Raw genomic sequence first — 21,046 nt, 5'->3', positions numbered from 1 at the left:
GAAAAGCTTCATGTGGTTTTTAGTGTGATTAAGGGAGGTTAAAGTGAATCCTTAACATAGCATCATAAAAAGGACAATTTTTACCGACCTTAGGTAAACACTGACAGCGAATGTCATCAACATGTTGTGGACAATTCGCGATGGGTGGATCTTCCCTTGGCCCCATCCATTAAGGGTTCTGGGGAGTATGGATACCTCTCAGGGGTATATTTACGGGTTTTTTGGGGGGAGGGGAAGAACAAGTCCTTTGGATGCATCTATACGAGTAAAACTCAACAATGTAGTTGCAATCAAAATGTCACTGCTCCGCAACCTTGGGTAGATAGGGGTACTTGATTAAGATACTCTTTTTGTCTGGACTTGAAAATTTGAACGTTTGAAGGGTTTTTCAGTCAGTATTGGTGAGTATTTTAGGTATTTTGGAACTCCTCCAACAGCCTGTTTCCACTCCAAAAAATTGCCTCTTGTACAAAAATGCAGCTGAAAAAGACACCACTTATTTGGCAACTTCGGGTGGACAGGGGTACTTGATTAAGTTACTCTTTTTCTGGACTTGAAAGTTTGATCCTTCGAAGGCTCTTTGGTCGGTATCGGTGCACTATTTGAGGTATTGTTAAACCCTTTTGATAGTTTCTTTCTACTCCAGAAAAAAAACTACTCTTGTACAAAATGTTCGTTGAAAAGACGCCACTGTTCGGCAGCTTCCGGTGGATAGGGATACTTGATTAAGCCACTTTTTTTCTGGACTTGAAAATTTGATCCTTCGAAAGTTTTTTGGTCGGTATTGATGCATCATTTGAGCTATTTTGGAGCTCTATTCGATAGCCTCTTTCCATTCCAAAAAAAAACTGTCCCTTAGACAAATATTTAGCTGAAAAAACACCACTGCTCGGCAACGTCGGGTGGATAGGGATACTTGCTTAGGATACTCTTTTTTCTGAACATGAAAATTTGATCCTTTGAACGGGTTTTGGCGGTGTTGATGTATTATTTGAGGTATTTTAGGCCCTCTCCCCACAAGATCTTTCAACTCCAAAAAAATTGTCTCCTGCACAAAAATGCAGCTGAAAAGACGCCACTGTTTGGCAACTTCGGGTGGATAGGGGTACTTGATTAAGGGCGTGACCGTGCTACGCGGGGGGCGGGGGGGTCGTGGGGGGAGGGGGAGAAGCTGGTGCAGGGCCGGGGCCGCGCGGTCAGGTTCCTGGTAATCAGCGGGTGCGTACTACCGCGCTAAACAGAAACCGCCTATCTGCTCGGGAATTGCGTTGGAGTTGCGTGGTTGTGGCGTGACGCACTGAGCTGACGAGTGCACTCGTTGCCACCGTGCTGACGCTAACGGAGGCAGGGATATTTGGTCAATGGCAACTCCATCAGTCGTTGCCACCGTGCTGACGCTAACGGAGGCAGGGATATTTGGTCAATGGCAACTCCATCAGAGTCAATGAGCCTACGTCCACACGGTTGCCAACTCGTGCGATAAGTCCAAAAGGTACCCTAAAAAGTCATCAGAAAAGTGCTATGGCGGCACTTTTCAGTCGAAGACGAGAAAGCTTTGCGACCAAATTACGCCTTGTTCCAACTGTTCGTGCTCAACGGATTTCCGCATTCGGACTGAGTTTATCAGAGAGGAACCAACCCACATTTTCGAAAAATTGAGTTAAGAATGTTTTTGAGTTCCATTAGCCGTTTATTTTCTTCCTGCCGAAATCTGGAGGTCGAAAAAAAAGAAATTAGTTTGTGAAAAGAGGGGTTGAAGTTTTTTTTCTACATTGAGCCTTAGGCAGAGTAAAACTTCAAACCTCTTTTCCTCAGTTTCAACTTAATGTGGGTTGGTTCCTTCCATGTGTGACCCGAACCCTTCGGTATATATCGAAGCACTTCAGATGTCTGACCCGAACTTCGGCAGGTGGACCTCAAGTTTTTAGATACGTGATCCGAAAACTTCAGAGGTCCATATGACCTCAACTTCGGGTCCCATGCACGAAGTTTTTTTTCTCCGTGTGATGAACTTGGTCCATTTCATATTAGTAGAAATGAAGCCGTCTTGGCCTCGTATATCCTGACAACGATGCACGTGGCACCCTGTTATATGTTAACGATACTCCTTCAAATACTTGCTGTAGCATGTATAATACTCTGCTGGTTATCTGACTTTCAAATGGACGTATTTCAACCAAACAGACCTATGTGGAGGTGAGAAATATGGGGTGTGCTCGTCGAAGCTGCATAGGAAGCAATGTAAAAGTGGGCGTGATTCCTTTTGAAGAATTGGAAAAACGGGATTTTACATTCTATCAAACAGACCTATGTGCCAACTGAATGCGAAACTCATGAGCCGCGGGCATGGCAAGAGAGCGTTGTAGACAGGGCTCATGAGTTAAAGTGCCCGACGACGATGTCCCCGCTCCCGCGTCCTCGGAGCTTATCCTCGTTCGTTGCCACTGACGTCACTGGCGCTTTATTATTCTCATTCACTCTTACGCAAAGAGAACTAACGAGCACACCCCATATTTCTCACCTTCACATAGGTCTGTTGTAGAATACTCCAATGGGACGGATCCTATCCTCGGAGAATAAGAAAACGCAAAGCCCAACCCGGAAGAAATGGAGCAAGTTTAACGAAAACGCACCAAAAGCGCATCAAGTTGTAACCAAGAAATTTTGTTTTGAAATTTTCATACTTCCGTAGGACACAATTTGAAGGTCGACGTTTAACAACCATTTTCACGTTCAAAACGTCGTTCATCGATTTTAAATTTCATGAGAAAAGTTACCACCACTTGAATCATGCATCATACTCATTTTTAAACCCAAAATGCGACTTGGATAGCTATAGCTACTGTGAAACTCGGTCAATTGTTTACTGATGGCAAAAGAGCGAAACCACGTATCTCCGTTTGCGACGTTGAAGACTTCCTGTCATACTTCATTTTTTCTTTAAAAAACTAGTCAACTTGATGCCTTGAAAACTTCCTGGATTTTTCTTTGGTGTCAGCAGAATATTCTTTACAACGTTCCAGCTCCAAAGTTGGTTTTTTTCCGTTGATTAATTAAAATAGTAGCAGACATCGTGAAGCATCGAAATGAAGATACGTGGTTTCTCACTTTGGCCATGGATATTATAGTGAGCTAAACGAGGACATTTATTCGATCATTCGATCATTAAAGCATCATGGCGATCTTTAAAATGCAAACGGGACGCTGGGCCTTCAATCAGTGTCCTGCGATGATTAATTGGCAACGCTGAGCCGAACAATTGGACGTATCTGCCAAACGGAACTAAGTGCATTAAAACATGAGCCCTGAGACCCATAAGAATATATGCATAGCAGGGCTCACGTTATAACGCACATAGTTCCGTTTGGCAGAAATACGTTCGATTGCCGAGTACTAATATCGATGTTATGATTATGAGCGGGCCGGTCTAGGCTAGACGCAGTTACGCGACGGGGCCAGTTAGTTTCGTCACGAGACCAAGCCCTTAAGTCCTCTTGTCACTAGCCGCGGTTCAGAGAGGGGGTGTTTTATTGCTCTACTTTTATCACCATGCGTTCGAGTCTCTCGGAAGGATTGAGAAAGGTCCCGCTCCGACAAATGAATGCAATTAGGAAAGCCGGTGTTTGCAGAAACTTTTTCGGATCGGACATTTTCAGCGACTGCAATTGCACATGGGACATTCCTAAGTGCTGCACCAACGGACCACCAACACTTAGACCTCGATACCACAAAACGTTTCTTTATCGAGAATACTTCATGTGGAACGCACGGTCGTCGTACTGCGAGATATTATTTGAGTTAAAGTTTGTATTCAACCCAAAATGAAATCTAGCTGAAAAAATGGGCCTACTGGAGAGTCATTATAGCGCTATCTCTCTCTTACACATTGAGTGAATGGGCGACGCCCGTTATCGTAGTTTCAGGTATTTCACAATGAATCTTAACAAATTTGATGTCATTCTACTCAGTATCAATGCTGCTACACGTTATGGATCAGTTTCTTGCATTAACTTGTACGTAACGATAATTATTACTTCTCAAGGACATAATCTTAATAATCTAAAAACTGAAGTTATCTTTAATTCCACATATTAATGTTTTTATAAACTATTTAGATTTAAATAATTATCATATCTGGATTGATAGAAATTAAAAGTATTGGATTAATGTGTAGCATGGAGATATACCAGCGCAACGCAGTGGCGAATATCTCGTCCCTAGATCACATAAAATCACCTTAGAGAGACTCAACAGAGAGGCAGAAAAGACCGCGTTGCAAACCAAGCACGACTCAGTGAGAAAAATCGAATGGACTTTTGACGCGGTGAATTCAAGTTCAATCGCCTGCAATTCAAAGAACCCGAAATCGATAACTGCTTGAATGTTGGCGTTGTACGTCTTTTGCTTCAGGGCTGGCGCGAGACTGCTCCTCATCATCCGCACGCGTGCTTCAGTTTTGGCTTTCGGACATTCGGATGCGGAAACGCAGGCCTGTCATATTGATGAAAAATAATTAAAAACATCTTGGAGTGCAGAATTTGCAGGGATGCACGGCGCGATGCGACTCCCGATGGCAATCAAACTCTATCCTGTGGATCAACAAGAAAATGACATCTTCTGATGCCCTCACGCAAAAAATGTTACGGGCTGTATAGATAAACCGTCCGTTCCGGGCTCAAATGCCGAAAGTTCCCGCTGGAGCCGTAGCTTCGAGTACTCCGGGTGCTACGCCCGGAACTTTCGGCCTCTGAGCCCGGAACGCGGACAGTATTATGTCTACCTAGCCAGTAAGTACGGCTTTCAAGGCCGGAGTTTCTTTTCAGTGTTTCTTTCTTCACTCTTTGCCGCCCACCTTTTACTCAACTTCCACTATAGGCGGATCCAGACACATAAAACGGGAGAAGGAGGTGGAGGGGGCTTCACTCAGAAGATTTCGAAATTTTAAAACATCCGATTTGCAGTTTGAGTCAATTCGTCATCAATATCTCCCAAATATAAGCGTCCTTCCTTCTTTCTTTCCTCTCTCTTATTCTTCCTCCTTTTTTTGGGGCGAACGGGGACTTGAATCCTCTTATGGTATCTACGCAGTTTTCTTCCGAGAGAAACAAAATCGAACACTTGCTTGGGCAACCGAATGGCAACTGAGGATTCACGTTCGTTGCAACAAATTCCGCTCCCGGTTTCAATCAAAGGAAAAGATAATAGCTCAAGATTTTTCTCGTGTGCTTCCAGTCAAATACAGGGTAATCCAAAAGTTCCGCACCACGCCCATAACCCTAGGATTTTGCCCCACTGTCAGGATGGTCCCTTCAAAGTTATTTGCCCCATTTCTTGGGTGGCCCCTTCGAAGTTATTATAAGTTCAAAGTTCAAAGTTAGTCCCCCCGAAAGTCGTTTTCCTCGACATAGGAGCACTCCCTAGATTCCAAGTCCCTATCTCGATTTGTTACAAGTTACAGGGGTAATGTCTGGTGCTGGTGGTGCGGGGCTTCCGAATCACCCTGTATAAAACATGGTCATCGCTAGTGTCTGTTCTTTTTTTAACTTCATCTGGAGCTGGTTTTTTACATCGTCCTTTACGCACTTCCTTTCATTTTATCTTTGTGGGGTTCTTCGGGTGAGATGTGGCAAGGGCGGAGGAAGACGAGGAGCCGGACATGTCTGTTCTTTTTGTCAAACAGAAATTGATTCAAGGGCGTTCAACTGATGGCGGGCCGCGAGCCACCGCGAGGGAATAAGAGTAATTTTGTCGCGTGCAACTAACGCGATGAGCGGTGGCGTTGAGCCGGCACAACATCACATCGGTAGCTGAATCAAAGATCCGGCCAAATGGACTCATCTTCTCGACTTGCTCCTGCTCCTTGTAGCTCACCGATACGCGATACACCTTCACTGAAAAAAAATTCTCGGCGTTTTTACCAAGGTCCGTTGGTACCTTTACCATCTCACTTTTTTTTACCAATTATTGGTAATTTTACCAAGACAGACTAGGAAGCTTACCTAAAAACCGGTATTTTTACTGTTTTTTTCAGGTAAGAATACCACTTTTATTGGTAATCAATTCCCGGTAACTTTGCCATTTTATCTCGGTAATTCTACCACAGTCGATAAAAAATATTGGCATTTTTACCAAGGTCCAGTAAAATTACCGAGAAAGTTCAATAATTTTACCGAGATTTCTCGGTAAAATTACCAATTCCATAAATGGTAATTTTACCAAGAAAAAACTGGGATCAAATAGAACCCTGAATTCTTGGTAATTTTACCCTTTTCTTCGTAAATACACCGAGATTTTTTTTTCAGTGTTGGAGCGTTCGACGGGACGGGCAGTAGACAGCAGTTTTTAAACTTAAAGACGACCTTTTCACTAAAAAAATAAACTCCGACCGTAGGAGCCGTACTTACGTGCTATGTAGACAGACCGTCCGCGTTCTGAGCTCAGAGGCTGAATGTTCCGGGTGCAGCACCCGGAGCAATCGAAGCTACGGCTCAAGTACCCGGAATTTTCGTCCTCTAAGCCCGGAACGTACGGTATGTCTGTATATCCCAACTTTTTTTTCAGTGTTTTAGAGCCCCGCACTAACGATCTAATCGATGCAATCTAGAGTGCTTTTGAAGGCCACTGACGGATCTATCGTGATTGGCTCAGCCATTTCAGGCTGTATGAGGCTCCCAGGGCCCCAAAAAAGGTAAACTTTGCGTGTAGATGATTCAAAAGTGCATATAATGTGGTTTTACTTGCTTGTGTTACCGTGATATTTACTCAAAACACTGAAAAACAGTTTTAGAGTTTAGACCTATACAGTAGGTCAAATAGCGCTGACTACAGGCAGTGGGGCTGAGCCCTAGATACAGCCTGTGGGGCTGGACCCGAAAGCTGTGGGGCTGGACCCCACAGATTTATAGGGCTGAACCTTTCAGTAACACCCTGATCCATTACTTGTAAGCAGGTTTATGGTACGCTGCGGCGCGGCGTGCTGCCAGCTCGAAATGCACACTGGCGCCTACAAACCTAGAGGGATACTTCAAGCATTGCGCAATGCGTGAAGTAGCCCCTTGGGTTTGTAGGCGTTGTTGCGCGTTTAGTGCCGGCAGCACGCAGGCCGCGGCGCGGCGCTCCCGACGCGGGGGGGGGGGGGTGAACGATTGCGAGGAGAGCTCCCTGTCCGAGAAAATCGTAGGTCGTGTATTTTTTCTTTTTTTTTCTTTTTTTTTAAATTTTCAACTTTCAAAGTTACACACTGGTTGTGAGCAAAATCGAATGCAAAACTTTGGTTTCATTGCCCCGCACTAAAATTTGAGTTGTATTTCCCCGCGCAAAGCAACAGGCTGAGTTTTACGGGGAAATAATCTGCAGGGCATTGCTGTGATACCTTTGGATTCTAGTTTCATTCAAGTTCATTCCTGGCGAATAGTTAAGGGACTGAACGTACTAGTTGAATACGTAGTATATTCTGACATTCGCCAAGAATAAAACTAATTGATTCATAATTATTGGTACCTCCCTCGTTAATTTTTAATATGCATGTGTGCTTTGAAATAAGATGTCTAATGGCACATTAAGGGCGAAACGTAACTTACCCTGGAGGTAAGTATATGACCAATCGGGACCCTCATATCTCATTTGCGGCATTTACGGCGCAGAACCTATCATTAAATAGAACCGTAAATGGCGTAAGTATACAAAAACAAAACTCAGTTTGCGATATTGCGAATTTCCAAGATTCCATCAGTGCGATGATCGGAAAAATAAGACCACAGTAATTCCTACCTAATATAAAGACTAATAGGTGATCATTTTTTGAAAAGTAGCAGTCAAATCAGGATTTTAGTCGGTAATTTTTTTGAAAATTAGCAGTCAGAATCAGGATTTTAGTCGGGGGGAGAATATTTGCCTCGGCATTTGACAGAGTGCCCGATTGGACTAATTGCCTACGATGGATTTACGCGCTTTTTGCGGTTGCGTAGTCGTTATATTCCCTCTGCGATGGTTTGAATGCAGAAGGTCGCTTGAACTTTCATTGATCGATGCTAAATAAACAGACGCAACCAGCGGAGTCCTCCTGCAACGATATATGCGATTGCTCACCGTTTAGGCCGCATTGAGGCGCGTGGACAGTAATTACAATCCGTTTTGAGAAGAAGCGTTGCCATCCTCCGTGCAGCAAATATGTAATGACTAACGGTTCTTCTCCACGTACTAACTGGGGGTCTTAAACTGGTCAATTCTTAATTTTTCGGACTAGTTCTTAACATTTCGACCGATGTGTACAAAATTCTTTGAAAAACTCAGTTGTAGAGTTCAGACTCTTGAAAACATTGAAAAGAAAAAATACTCTTGATTCAATCGGATTTTTGCTTGAATCAAAAGGAAATCCGCATAAATTAAGAGGCTTGGTTCTTGGTTTAAGCTAGATTCAGATTGAATCAAGAGTACTTTTTCTTGTCGATGTTTTTAAGAGTCTGGATCCCTGTTTCATGGGTCTCAAACTGGTCAATTCTTAATTCTCCTGACTAGTTCTTTGATATTCCGACCGATCCGTACACAATTCTTTGAAAAATTCATGATTTGATCTATGAAGTGTCAGAATTATATCAATTACCTTCAGAGACTGTCGGCCTGACGATCTTTGGAAGGCAACAGTCAACAGTTACATCGATGAGCCTATTTGAAGACTCCAGTTCGTGATTAAAAAAAAAACCTTAAAAGAGAGAGATTTTTTTTTTTTTAATAAAACGAAAAGACAGACCAACTGAAGAATGAGCATATTATAAAAAAGTTGGATGGAGAAATGTTCTACATTTTTGCAGATTCGTGTAGTTTACTGGATTTCCTAGGTTTTCCCGGACTGTTCAAAAACTTGTCACCGTGGACTCATTTTTTCGGTTCTCAACATCATCTCCAAAATCAATGAATTTCTCTTTAAATCCAAAGACAATACTAATTTTAGGAGCCCGCGCTTTAACAATTTCAGGAGTGTAATCGGATGGAACAAAAGTAATGTTCGGATGCCAACGCGATACTTTTGGTCTAATGATGATTGATGAGCGGTTTATTGAAAATAGAACTCACCAAATGATGACGGATAAATGTCGGAATGGACACCTTGCTACGCGAGTTTTTGAAAATTAGTTTGGGATTGTTAAACCAATTACTTATCAGTAATCATTGAACAAATCTAAGCGCGAGTAACTTCTTACACTACGCGAAAAAGATGTACCGGGTCTATCAAATACATTTGCTCTGGCTGCTCATGATGATAAGATTATTTATTTATTTTTTAGATAAAAGTGGCAACTCGGATGAAAAGAGTCGATGCGCGGGTCATAATATTGAGAGTTAATTACGGTCGGTAAAAATATGAAGCAACCCGCAGATTGCTAGTAGCCTCGGCCGCGAATGTGACGGTAGCAGTGGCGTGGCGTGAATTGATATATATCGATTGTTATGCCATTTAAACCTATGGTAAAGAATCGATTATTAAGGTGTTCGCTGCGAACACCCTATTTATCGATCCTTTATCACAGGTTTAAATGGCACAACAATCGATATATCGTAATTCACGCTACGCCACTGGACGGTAGCCGATTGATGACAGAACGAAAAACAATCTTTAGTTAGTTAGTTATTATAATTTTGAGACATTCAGCGACTCAGGCTATTAACGTCTTTACAGGTAATTTTGACAATAGGAGTATAAACGAAAATTTAGATTTAACTACATGATATGCACAACTACTTATACGTACGCTACGCATTGGCCCAGAAGAGTAGTGGGACTCGCTTATGATTTGTTTTTAACAAACTTAGTATTTGAGCAAACAAAACAAATCAATACAGATTCGTTTCATCGAGGGAGAGATGAATAGAAGTAACAAAAAAAACGATAATTCTCGGCGAAAATATCCATTAAATTTTGTTCAGAAATAATTTCAAAAGTCGGAAACCACAAAATCCATGAAACCCTGAAATACGTTGACCAATCAGACAACGGCGCTTTTTTTGTAGTAAAAGGATTGAAATGCAATACCTAGTTTCGATACATAAGCTATCTCTTATTTGGGTGATAAAACTAGTGACGATATCTCTCACGCATTTCTGAGGAGACGCGAGAAGCGAAAGTGCCTTCAATTTTGAACATGCTATACGCACATTCATGGAACACGAATAGTTGCATCAAGGCGCCACAAACAACTCACAAACTACCAGTGTAGTATTCGTAGGTCAAGATAATCAGAAATATTCTCTTCAATTTTTGAAAAATTGAGTCGTTTCTGGAGCAATCTTGAGCTATTCTCGCCGATAAGTTTATCGAATCACAACATGAAAGATGCAAGTATGCCTTGAAATTATTTAGAAAAACCCGTCTAATTTGGAAGGGACTGAAACAGAATATTCTAGGAGGGCCAGCGCTTTCCCGTTGGTTCCAGTCATGTCTTTAGCCCAGAAAAAAAGTCATACAAATATGAAAACTCTGCAAAATTGTCTCAAATTCGAATGATCCTAATTTGTGTCATTTTCTACGCGAATAATATGACAAAAGAGATGGAATCTCATTAGTGTTTAACATTTTTGCACAGTTTCCAGAGACTAACAAAGGAACAGGAACACGTTATGGCCTGCGCCACTTATCAAGGAACACGGGGGCACTGGAGCAACGCGCAGATTTACGGGTCGATCGAAATCAGCACAATCAATTACAATAGGTGCAATTAATTCCCGACCATAAAAAATTATCATAAACAAAACATGGGAGGATATAACAGGAGCACGGGAGTGAGCTAAAACAATAATCAAACTAGCGAGCACATTTGCCATATCGTGAATAAAATCATAATAATAAGCTTATAGACCTTGCTCATCTCATCCGTATCATGCAGAGGTTGGTGACTCTTGGCGCATAAGACATGGCTAGAGGTCTCCTTAACTTGAATTAATCGTTTTCTTTTCCTCTTCTTAAACTTTGGTTTTCGTTCCTAAAATCCCCAGAACATATCCTCCGATTCATGCTTAAGTCCGTAATTCTTAACGCATGAAACATGATGAAAGGTTACCGTAGCTTGGGGCACCGATTCCCTCTTTCTTTTTTAGATTTTTTTTAAGTGCTCGGTTTTTTTCTTTTTCATTTCCAATTTTACACACTTGAGGCAAGTAAGGTACCCGAGTCTTTAGCATTTGACCCGTTTTGGGCACCTAGTACCAGGGTAAATTCTGATAAAAAAATATAGATATATCAATGAAAAATTCGAAACATTAAAGGTTAATGAATAAAATAAAAAAAGAAATTAAATAAATGAAAAATTACAAGATAAAGATGAGATAAAGCATAATTTTTGCATTTTAAGTGTTAAATTCAATTGACGGTCAGATTTAGCTTTGCCCAGTGCCCTCCAGTCAACGCACGTGCCTTAGCAGTCCTTAAAACAGTCATAAAAGGAGGCATCCTACGAAGAGCCCCATGGAAAGGGAGCTTTAAAGGCAAGTAATCGATCGCCACCGTCGAGTTGCGGGGTTGCGGACACATCGATATGAAGGCGATTTTGTGCGCGTCAGGATTCCACAAAACGTCGGCTATAAAGGTACTAATTATTTTTTATCACATTCGATAAATTATTTTAATGAAGCTTAAAACCTGCCAATTTTCTCCTATGAGTCCTGTCCGTCGGCCGCAGGGAAAGTTGTTTCGGCGATAAATATTTATCGCTCAATTTCTTAGTTTTTGCTTTAGCCGCATCCCACTCAAGATGTGAACGAGTCATTTCCGGTCTTACTTCGCGGTGAAAAGTCACCTATTTTGGGTAATTTGACAACGCCCGATAAGAATATTAGTCACGTCTGTCTATCAGCGCAGTGGTCCACCTACCGTCGATCCCACAGATGAATCAGGTGAAATGGTTGTCTTGCGTAACCGGTGCAAAGTAAAGCTGAGTTGCCGATGCATTTGTTTAAAATAATTAAAAACGAATCGATTAACCATTAATCCCGCGTTAATCCGAGTAACTCAAAGAGGTAATGCATGGTTTCAGGGAGCCGTTTTGTATTGAGCAGTGTCGAATCGTTTCATTGGTTCAGGCGGAGTAAGATTGATGGGCGTGCATGGTCATATATCGATGGCTAAAGTGCTAGACCACGTATTTCCGTTTGTGGTGTTGCAGACCTGCGGTCATGTTACACTGTTTTTTTGGAAAATTAGTCGACCTAATTTTTTGAAAATTTCCTGGATTTTTCATTTTTTAGAATAAAAATGATAAGAAAGATTCATTTGCGTCTAATTTGAGGGAAATTGGTATTTTGGCCGATTCTTGCTTTCTAAGAGCCAAAATATAAGAAATCCTGCATTTAAAACATGCAAGACTCGCAGGTTTTTAAAAGTCGACAAAAGTCTGGGCACATGTAATTTTTATTTTATTTATTTTTTTTTTTTTCTCGAGCATTATACAAGCATCAGATATAATACAAAAACATGCACAGACTCCTAGGTGGGTCGGGTCTATAAACAGTTTTTTTAACCTGCACCGGAAAAAAACACAATGGATCTAGAGTCCAGACTCTTAAAAACATTGACAAGAAAAAGTACTCTTGACTCAATCGAAATCTAGCTTTAAATCAAGAACCAAGCCTCTTAATTTAAACGGATTTCGTTTCGATTCAAGCAAAAATCCGATTGAATCCAGAGTATTTTTTTCTTGTCAATGTTTTCAAGAGTCTGGACTCTGGATCCAATGTGTTTTTTTCCAGTGCTGTGATGCATTTACAATTATTAAAACAAAATTTATCTAAAATTTGAGTCTCCGCAAAAAAGGAACAGCAATATTCTTCAGGTAGGAACCAAGACAAAAGTCAAAGTGTAAAGAAACAGGCGCTATTATCGCAGCCGCGAGGGACACAAAGGGGGCGAGCGTAGAAAGAACTTGCTTCAAAGGGCTCGGAAGCTTCTCAAAAGCGGGAGTGGGTGGCAGTGAAAGTTCCACGGAAACTGAGCTTTCCTTAAAAGCTGCAAATAAATTACCATCAAAGTCACAAGGCGACTGCGCGGAGTTCAACTCGTCACAGATGAAAGTCGGGGAAAGCTTTGAGTATCAGGGTGGCAGAGGGCAGTAAGCAGTCCTCGGCCGAGGGTGGAAAGCTTGGGTGTAGTACAGTTTCAACCCCTCGAGACCGGCTCCCCTCCCCTCGCCTTCAGCCGACGAAAACTCCGATCGATGAAACTCATTCAATGGGGACTCCACGTTTCGGCGGCCGAGTCCCCTCCCCTTTCTATTGTCGCCAATTGCAATTGAGGGTTGCTATTATGGGGTGACCAGATCGAGACTACCCCTCCTGACTGCTACGTGGCCCGGCCCCGCAAGGCGCTTCTCGGCCTCAAAGGTGCATTTCTTCAGTAAGTTCCTGAAATTACATGGGAAATTCATGGTCTCAAAGCACTGTTTTTCCGTTTAAATGTTTTTGAAAGATGTTTCGTATAAATAAGTGATTTTTTAAATTATGTTTTTAATTTTTTTTATTTTAGTTTATTTTTTTAACTCAAATAATTCAATTCGATTTCATTCATTTTCATGATTATCAAAATGGAATTTTTTAATTTTTTAACACTATTTTTTTATTTTATTACAACATTTCTGATCCAAGCCTTTTTATACTTTATTAAAGTGTATTATTTATTTTTGAATTTTATTATTTTTTCTTATTATATTTTTGCACTAAATACTTCTTTTTATTTTTTTGCTGCATTATGATTTTTTTCAATTTTTACTTTATTTTTGACTTTCATTAATTTTCTTCGTTGGGAACCGTTCATCAAATGTATATAGCATAGAAAATCAGATTTTTTGACACCCCTTACCTCTTCGTAAAGAATCCATATTACATATGTCTGAACTCCCTAGAAAAATTACTGAACATGCACATTGTTAGACCCCTCTTCCTCCAAATTATATAACGTTTCGCGATGAATTTTGGATGGAAAATTGCCAAATCCCGACAATTTTTCATCTACATTTCGATAAATTGGCGCTACGGGCCCATTCTTGTGCTCCAGAACGTCCCCCTTTTGGGACGATGGTCCCAGGTCCCTATCCTTTGATTAATTCGTATCGACACAATGGCGTAACGCGCTCCTCCCCAGAGCGTTACATATTTTACGAACCAAGGTGGATAAAAAATGGTGGTCGCATCTCGTACCCTCTTGATGTCACACGGCATCAGGTACATCCTGATTGAATGGCGAAGCATGTACCCTAGGGTTTGAAGTATTTGAAGAAAGTCTGAAATGTTATGACGACACAATCATCTTCAATCGGTTCCTTTACATGAAAAAGCATACCTAAACCATACATACATTATACCCTCTACACGTTACAACCTTTAAAATGGCGGCTCAACTCAAAATGCGACCACCTTTCTTTATCCGCCTTATTTATGTCCGGCCCCTTACGACCCTTTTGCTCTAAACTACTACACTATCAGGACTTCAGTCCCACTGACTTATCCTGGTAAAGCTCGGGAAAAGGTGAGAAAATAAGAATTTTGGCGTGGTTACGCGGGCGACAATAATGTCATCGACTGGATTGCTAGGCACTTGAAATGCGAGGCATATGGCTCCGCGACAGCGACAGTACTCGAAGAAGTGATCTGGCTGGAATCTGGATGACCGTTGTGAAGCCGGTGTCGCTACATTGTTGTTCCGCTCTGCCGTGGTAGCGAAGCGAGCAGTAAGTGCATGCTGGGATGAGCCCCGAGACACATAACAGCATGTGCTAATCACGGCTCATACAGAACTGCACTTACAGCTCTCTTCGCTATCCCGGCAGCGCTGGACCCGACGCTGCTCCCGGAGCCTGAAGCGCGGTTCTCGTGCCCGTGCGTTACGGCTCGCTGCGGCCGCGGCTCGGCCGGTGGAATCGTCGCGGGCCGGGCGCCTCGCCGCCGCTCCGCGCCGGTGTCTGATTGGCCTCAAGGTCAGTCTGCTCCATGCTCAAGAGTAATGCCCGATGCCCACTGCCCACCGGACCGGCCTGGAGGTGCTGGACGTAGACGACGCTCCCCGTCTACCGATGCGCAATAATCGCGACGCATGAAAATTGAAAATGGTTCGCGGGATCTTGAAATTCCGTCGAATAGGTTAGTCGTGCTAGGAAGTCGTAGAATCGAGTTTTGATGATTTCAGATCGTAGAACAGCAAAAATATTGAAATCTGTTCGAACTTCAAGATCCTACGTCCACGATATTGACCGCCCTCAAAAAACACGGCCAAAGCCGATTTAGCACTCAAGGGCCCGGTGTGCTCGTGGGTATATGGGCCCGCCCATTGCGGGTTGTATACTTCGTGAATCGCAGGCGGTCCACGTTTCTCAGAAAACAAAGGGTCCCAGATGCTCTCACTTCGGAGCCATAAATCCTAAACTTTCACGGCCCCAGGACCACTGAAATCCTTTTTTCAGGGCCTCTTCCACTCTCCAAAAGCTCCAAGACTTTGAGGACCATCGAAAATTTTTGAGGGGACCACTCGCAGAGAAAATATAAGTGTGTATGTATGTGTACAACAGGGGCGGATTGGCCCTAAATTAAGTATGGGGCGGGCCCCTAGGGGGGTCTGGGGGGCCCCCCCAGTAGAAGGGGGGTCCGGGGGCCCCCCCCAGTAGAAGGGGGGTCCGGGGGCCCCCCCCCGGAAAATTTTGAAAATTAGGCCCTTTTAGAATGAATTTTTCGCTATTTTAGACCCTATTCTTTAATATTATTTTTGAAACATTATCCAAAAAGAGACCAGAAATGCAAAACTTAGTATATTTTCTTAAACTGGATGAAAAAATGAGAATCCGTTGTATACTTGGAATTCAACTTTTATTTTCCTCTTCCAACGAAAAATTGTGCCAAAGCTAAATTAGTATACAGAAGATACATAGAATCAAGTAGAATAGTAATAGTGACAGTCTAAAAAGAACACATTCTGAAAAACACAGTTCGGATTTTTTTGTTCGTTTGTTTTTTTTAAATGTACTTTTTAGCCGCCAAAATTGACAACTGTCTTAATTTTTTTTTGAACGTTTTATTGGATCCTTTCTTCGCTCTGCTCATAGAAAAATCAGTGCCGTTTACTAGTTAAATGACGCGTAATGAATGAATAAATCGATCATGCGTTACGGAGGGGGGATGGGGGTAAAAAAATCGGAAAAACTGCTTTACGTATATTATGGACAGCCCCCATTATGGATTTCGCTAAAGGGGGGAAAAATCGCCGAAGGCCCCTACGAAATCCCTTGAGGAAGGTAGGAAAGGTTCCCTACTAGGGGCCTCCAAAGTTCAAAATTGCATAGAAATGCGCCCTCGAGGCCTCTCTGAATCAGTACCAAAGGGCCCCCGGCAAAAAGGACCCTTTTGTCGAATCGGCGATAAAGAGCCCGGTGCCTTGAAGGTCCTTAGAGGCGGTATAAAACCGCATCAAGGCCTCTTCAAATCGGCAATAAATGGTCCCTTGGAAACGGCAAAAAAGGACTCCTTCGAATCAGATAAAGGGGCTCTTTTAAGGTCCTTAGAAGCGGCAAAAAAAGGCTCCATCGAGTCTTCTTCGAATCGGCAATAAATGAGTCCTTCAGGGCTCTTCCGAAATGACAAAAAAGGACCCCTTTGGACTTATTCGAATCAGAAAAAAGGGCTCTCAAAATGCAACGCCCTTAGATACGGCATAAAAAAGCTCCTTCAGGGCGCTCTCCGAATCAGCAATAAAGTGTCCTGTCCTCTCAGGAGTCTCGGGGCCCTTTCTCGAGGACGAACCGAAAAAGCCCTCGGGCGCTTCTTCGAAACGGCGAAATACGGCCCTTCAAATCGGCCAAAAGGGGCCCCTCTGGGGCCCCTTTTGGCCGATGAAAGTGGGGCGATCGCCCCATCGCCACCCCGGCCAGTCCGTCCCTGGTGTACAAGTCACTTTTACGGCGCACTATGGCGCTCTGCGACGCCTTCCTGTCACACGAATCTGTCATGGAAGAGATCCAAAATTAGAAAATTAGAAAATAGACTTGAATATAACAAAAGAAAAACCTATCTAGGGGTCACGAAGTGCACCTCAGCACCCCGGATCAATACAAACGTGTGGTTGTGGGAAATAACCATGGTACTAGCGCAATGGATGTACGCCGTGGTTTTCGATGAGTGATATGTCCGTTGATATTGGATGTAGAAACTAGGTGTTTGGATGGATCTTTATTATTTGCTAATCTATAAGCTTAAGTCATCGAAACGCCATTTTGTGACCAGAGCTTCAAATTACGGCGAGCTTTTTGACGACATAAGGAATAGTAACTTTCTACCCACGAATGTTGTTACATCCACATCATTAGCTGTACGCAGTTAAATCAAAAGGAACTATTTCCATTAGTGACATTAGCCCTGTCATGTATGTACTCTTATGAATCTCTTGGCTCCGATATCTCCAATCACAGATCTACTCCCCTACAATCAACAGAAATACAAACCCACTTACATGCGATGAACCCAATATTACTACCAAAATTCTGAAACTCTTCACCTCTCTTAATTTAAAAATCTAAATTTTCGTATATACTCCCATTTTCAAAATTATCTGTAAAGACGTTAATAGCCTGAGACGCTGAATGTCTTCAAATTATACTAACTAACTAACTCAGAATGGTTATCGTTCCTTTTGATTCGAATGCGTCCAATTTATGAGACAAATAATTTTTAAGATTCAAAAGGAGAATCGCAAATCGGTGTTGAAAGTGGGAAAACACGAATCCTGATTAGCGACGTTGCAGATTTCTTCCCATAATACAGAAAAATTTACAGAACATTTTTGTTTCTCTTGCTATCACGAATAGGGGTCTGAGGGTCTGGATTTTTATAGTTACATATATATTTTGTTTCCTGGTTGAAGAGGGTGTTGAGACCACCCCAAAACGTACCAGGCTTTGTGCTCATTGATTTTCAGCCGTGGTTACTCGTTTTCTTGTGTTTTTTCCTCGGGATATTTTATCTGCGTTCAATTAAGAAAACTAGATAAATTGTAAGTTTTAAAACGTTCACTATTTTTTTTTTTTTTTTTTTTTTTTTTTTTTCCAACGTAATTCCAATATTAACTGGAAATGTCAAACATGATTAGTTTTTCTTGCAAAAAAAGAAGAAAAAACGAAGCACTACAGCGGAGTTTTTGAGTCGGTACGATTAAGACGCGAGTTTTTCGTTTTTCACCCTGATCATAAGATATCGTAATAATGACACAAGGATTAAGGTCTGCCGAATACAAACAGGACGCCAGGTGAATCCGACCAGCTTCTTTCCTCTTCACGCTCGTTAATTTTCACACGCTTACTTTTGGCCCCCACCGGTCCTTTCTGCTTGACTTCAGCTTGTCTTTCACTCGCCTGAATTTTGGGTATAAAACTCGCTGTAAAGCTCTAGATTTTCAGTCATCTCCTTGCTTCAAACAGACATCAATCTCCAGCACTACTCAAAAATGGCATTCAAGGTAAGCTTCAAATTATTCCTAAATTATTCACTCACTTATGTTTACACTCTAGGGAGAGCACCTGTCATAAAATTCTGTTTTACAGCTAGCTCTGATAGTCTAGCTGAAGCTGATAAAACATACCCACAGCTCCGAATTCCTGCGTAGAATATTCTACACTATAGTCATTTGAAAATTGTGGTACAGGACGTCATCCATCACACAAGTGCACACCGTGGTTTCACTCCTCTCGGTCTCATCGACCAGAGATGATTTTTTTTTACTTATTTCTGGACGTCAATAATTAAATAATTAATTAAAGTTCGGATCCACAATGGTCATTCAAAACCTCAAAATCTAAATTTTCTATTTGAATGTCGCTTTGTATCAGCCTTCGGCCTAGCGATTACAATCTTTGGAAATGTTGCCCGAGTTGATTCCTTGAAAAAAATTGTGTATCATTGCCAGGGCCGGATCTAGGTGGTGGCCACATGGGCCGCGGCCCATGGCGGCAAATTTTGCAATTGCTTCAAATGTAGGTATAAAAAAAACCAGATTCAGAAAAAAAATCACAAACAAGAAAAGGCGACAAAATCTCCCATTTCCTGAGAGGTAAAGTACAGTAATTTCTGATTTGTTCGTCTTTCGGTGATACAAGAGACAGCTTTTTTCATTAGTCTAGTTGAGAGAGAAACCAAACACGCAATTTGGCCTGGAGCGGTACGGCGCAGAGAGCAATGATGACGAGGACTTGAGATGAAAAGGAGAAGCCCTCGGCGAGCCGCGCCGCGCCGGTCAGCATGAAACACATATCAGCGCCTACAAGACTGCATGAATACTTCACGCATTGCGTCAAACGTAGTGCGGTCAGCAGCGGTTGACGTGAAATTCATAGTGCCTACAAGACTGCATGAATACTTCACGCATTGCGTCAAAAACAATGCGGTCAGCGTGAACCGCATAGCGCCTACGAGGCTGTTGGGATACTTCACGCATTGCGCCAAACTCAGTGCGATTGGCGCGGTGGCGGAAATTAAAATTATTAAACCACATTCATGATTATACTTTCACAATTTTTTCGTTCATTTCTTATAAATGAAGGGCCTTGTCCACACAGAGATTGATTTACGGAACTTAACTTTCGCGCTAAGTTCCGTGAACTTTGGCTGGTGTTGACAGAGGGCTTTCACAAAAAATGTGCCCAACACGAGTAAACGCGTCTTATACACCCCTCCTCCTCCGGCACGTTTACTTGATGGTTTGTATCAATGTTTCAACACGAATGAGAATGGGGCGGCAAAATACAGGCGGCCCTAGGGCGGCAAGAAGGTAAATTCGGCCCTGATCATTGCCAAAACTTGAATTTTGAAAAACGCCAAAAGGTCCTTATTTCATAACTGCGCCGAAATATCTCCAATGAGTTTCCACACAAAGTTATGAATTATAGCACTGCGCAGCACGTTTTCAAGTGGAAAACGATTCGCACGACGGAGAGTTTGGAAATTAGTTCCTAGACAATTTATGATTGTTTACAATCAACAACAGTTAAATTTTAAAAAATACTTGTCGTCATTTGTGTAATCCAACTTTAATTTGATCTGTGTTAAAAATACTTTTCAATACCTCATTCAATACTTGATTTCCCAACTTCTAGTTGAGTGAATCGTTTTCTACATAATAGTTTGAGGAGAAACATGCAACGATCCTTTCTATTTAAGACCTTGTTTAGTGGCCGATTAAAGGATTCCGACTTTCCGTTAATCTTCTCAAAATTCGTTTTTACAGCTCTTCATCATATCCGCCCTCATGGCCGTAGCAAGCTGCGAATACAAGGCCAGCTCCTCGTCCTACGTGAAGACAGCCCCCTCATACGGCCACGAAGTAGCGTCTCACGGGAGTTACGGCCACGAGGAAGTGTCCCACGGAAGTTACGGCCACGAGTCGTACCACGACTCGCACCCCGCCTACAAGTTCGCGTACAGCGTGCACGACCCCCACACCCACGACGTGAAGGCCCAGGAAGAGACCCGGGACGGCCACCACGTCAAGGGTTTCTACTCCCTCTACGAGGCTGACGGCAGCAAGCGCGTCGTCCACTATGCCGACAACGGACACGGATTCGAAGCCACCGTCCACAAGGAGGGTGGACACCACCCCGTCTCAGCCCCTGTCCACCACCCTGTCGCTGCCCCGGTCCACCACCCCGTCGCTGCTCACAGCCCCGTGTCCCACACCAGCCCATCGCTGCCTACACCCCCGTCTCCACCCCGGTGTACTTCTCTCCGTCGCCAGCCTACGTCATCGAGCCAGCCCATAAACACCACGAATGATGCCCCCTTGGTCTAGAATAAATTGATTTTATGAGTTACACGAGTGATCCTGGTCATTTTATCCAACGAAAGTTGCGGTAAGAGCTCAGTCTTCCGTTTGATGGAAGTTTAACCTACGCAGATAAAGCCCAGACTTTTTAGATACAATGGGCTAGGGATGAATCGTACATTGAAAAATCCTTAGAAAAAACGAGACTCTTTTTTAATGACCCCCAAATACATAACTATGAGTAGATTTTGCAAGTAGGAACTACAATTT

The 21,046-nt window shown here is 42.5% G+C and overlaps 1 protein-coding gene across 1 annotated transcript; it reads left to right on the top strand.

The window, feature by feature from the left end:
- Positions 1 to 18,989: 18,989 nt before the first annotated feature.
- On the top strand, positions 18,990 to 20,899 carry LOC109040102 (uncharacterized). Its single transcript, XM_072297388.1, has one exon. The coding sequence runs from the start codon at positions 20,264 to 20,266 to the stop codon at positions 20,801 to 20,803; it is 540 nt and encodes a 179-aa protein (XP_072153489.1). The 5' UTR covers positions 18,990 to 20,263; the 3' UTR covers positions 20,804 to 20,899.
- The last annotated feature ends 147 nt before the right edge of the window (positions 20,900 to 21,046 follow it).

Source organism: Bemisia tabaci, chromosome 2, assembly GCF_918797505.1.
Source record: "Bemisia tabaci chromosome 2, PGI_BMITA_v3".
Lineage (NCBI taxonomy): Eukaryota > Metazoa > Arthropoda > Insecta > Hemiptera > Aleyrodidae > Bemisia > Bemisia tabaci.
The sequence above is the reverse complement of the archived record's forward strand: the minus strand, read 5'-3'. Positions and strand labels throughout refer to the sequence as shown.

Coding starts and splice junctions, on each gene's coding strand:
- LOC109040102 (XM_072297388.1), top strand. CDS start 20,264: ATGGCCGTAGCAAGCTGCGAATACAAGGCCAGCTCCTCGTCCTACGTG.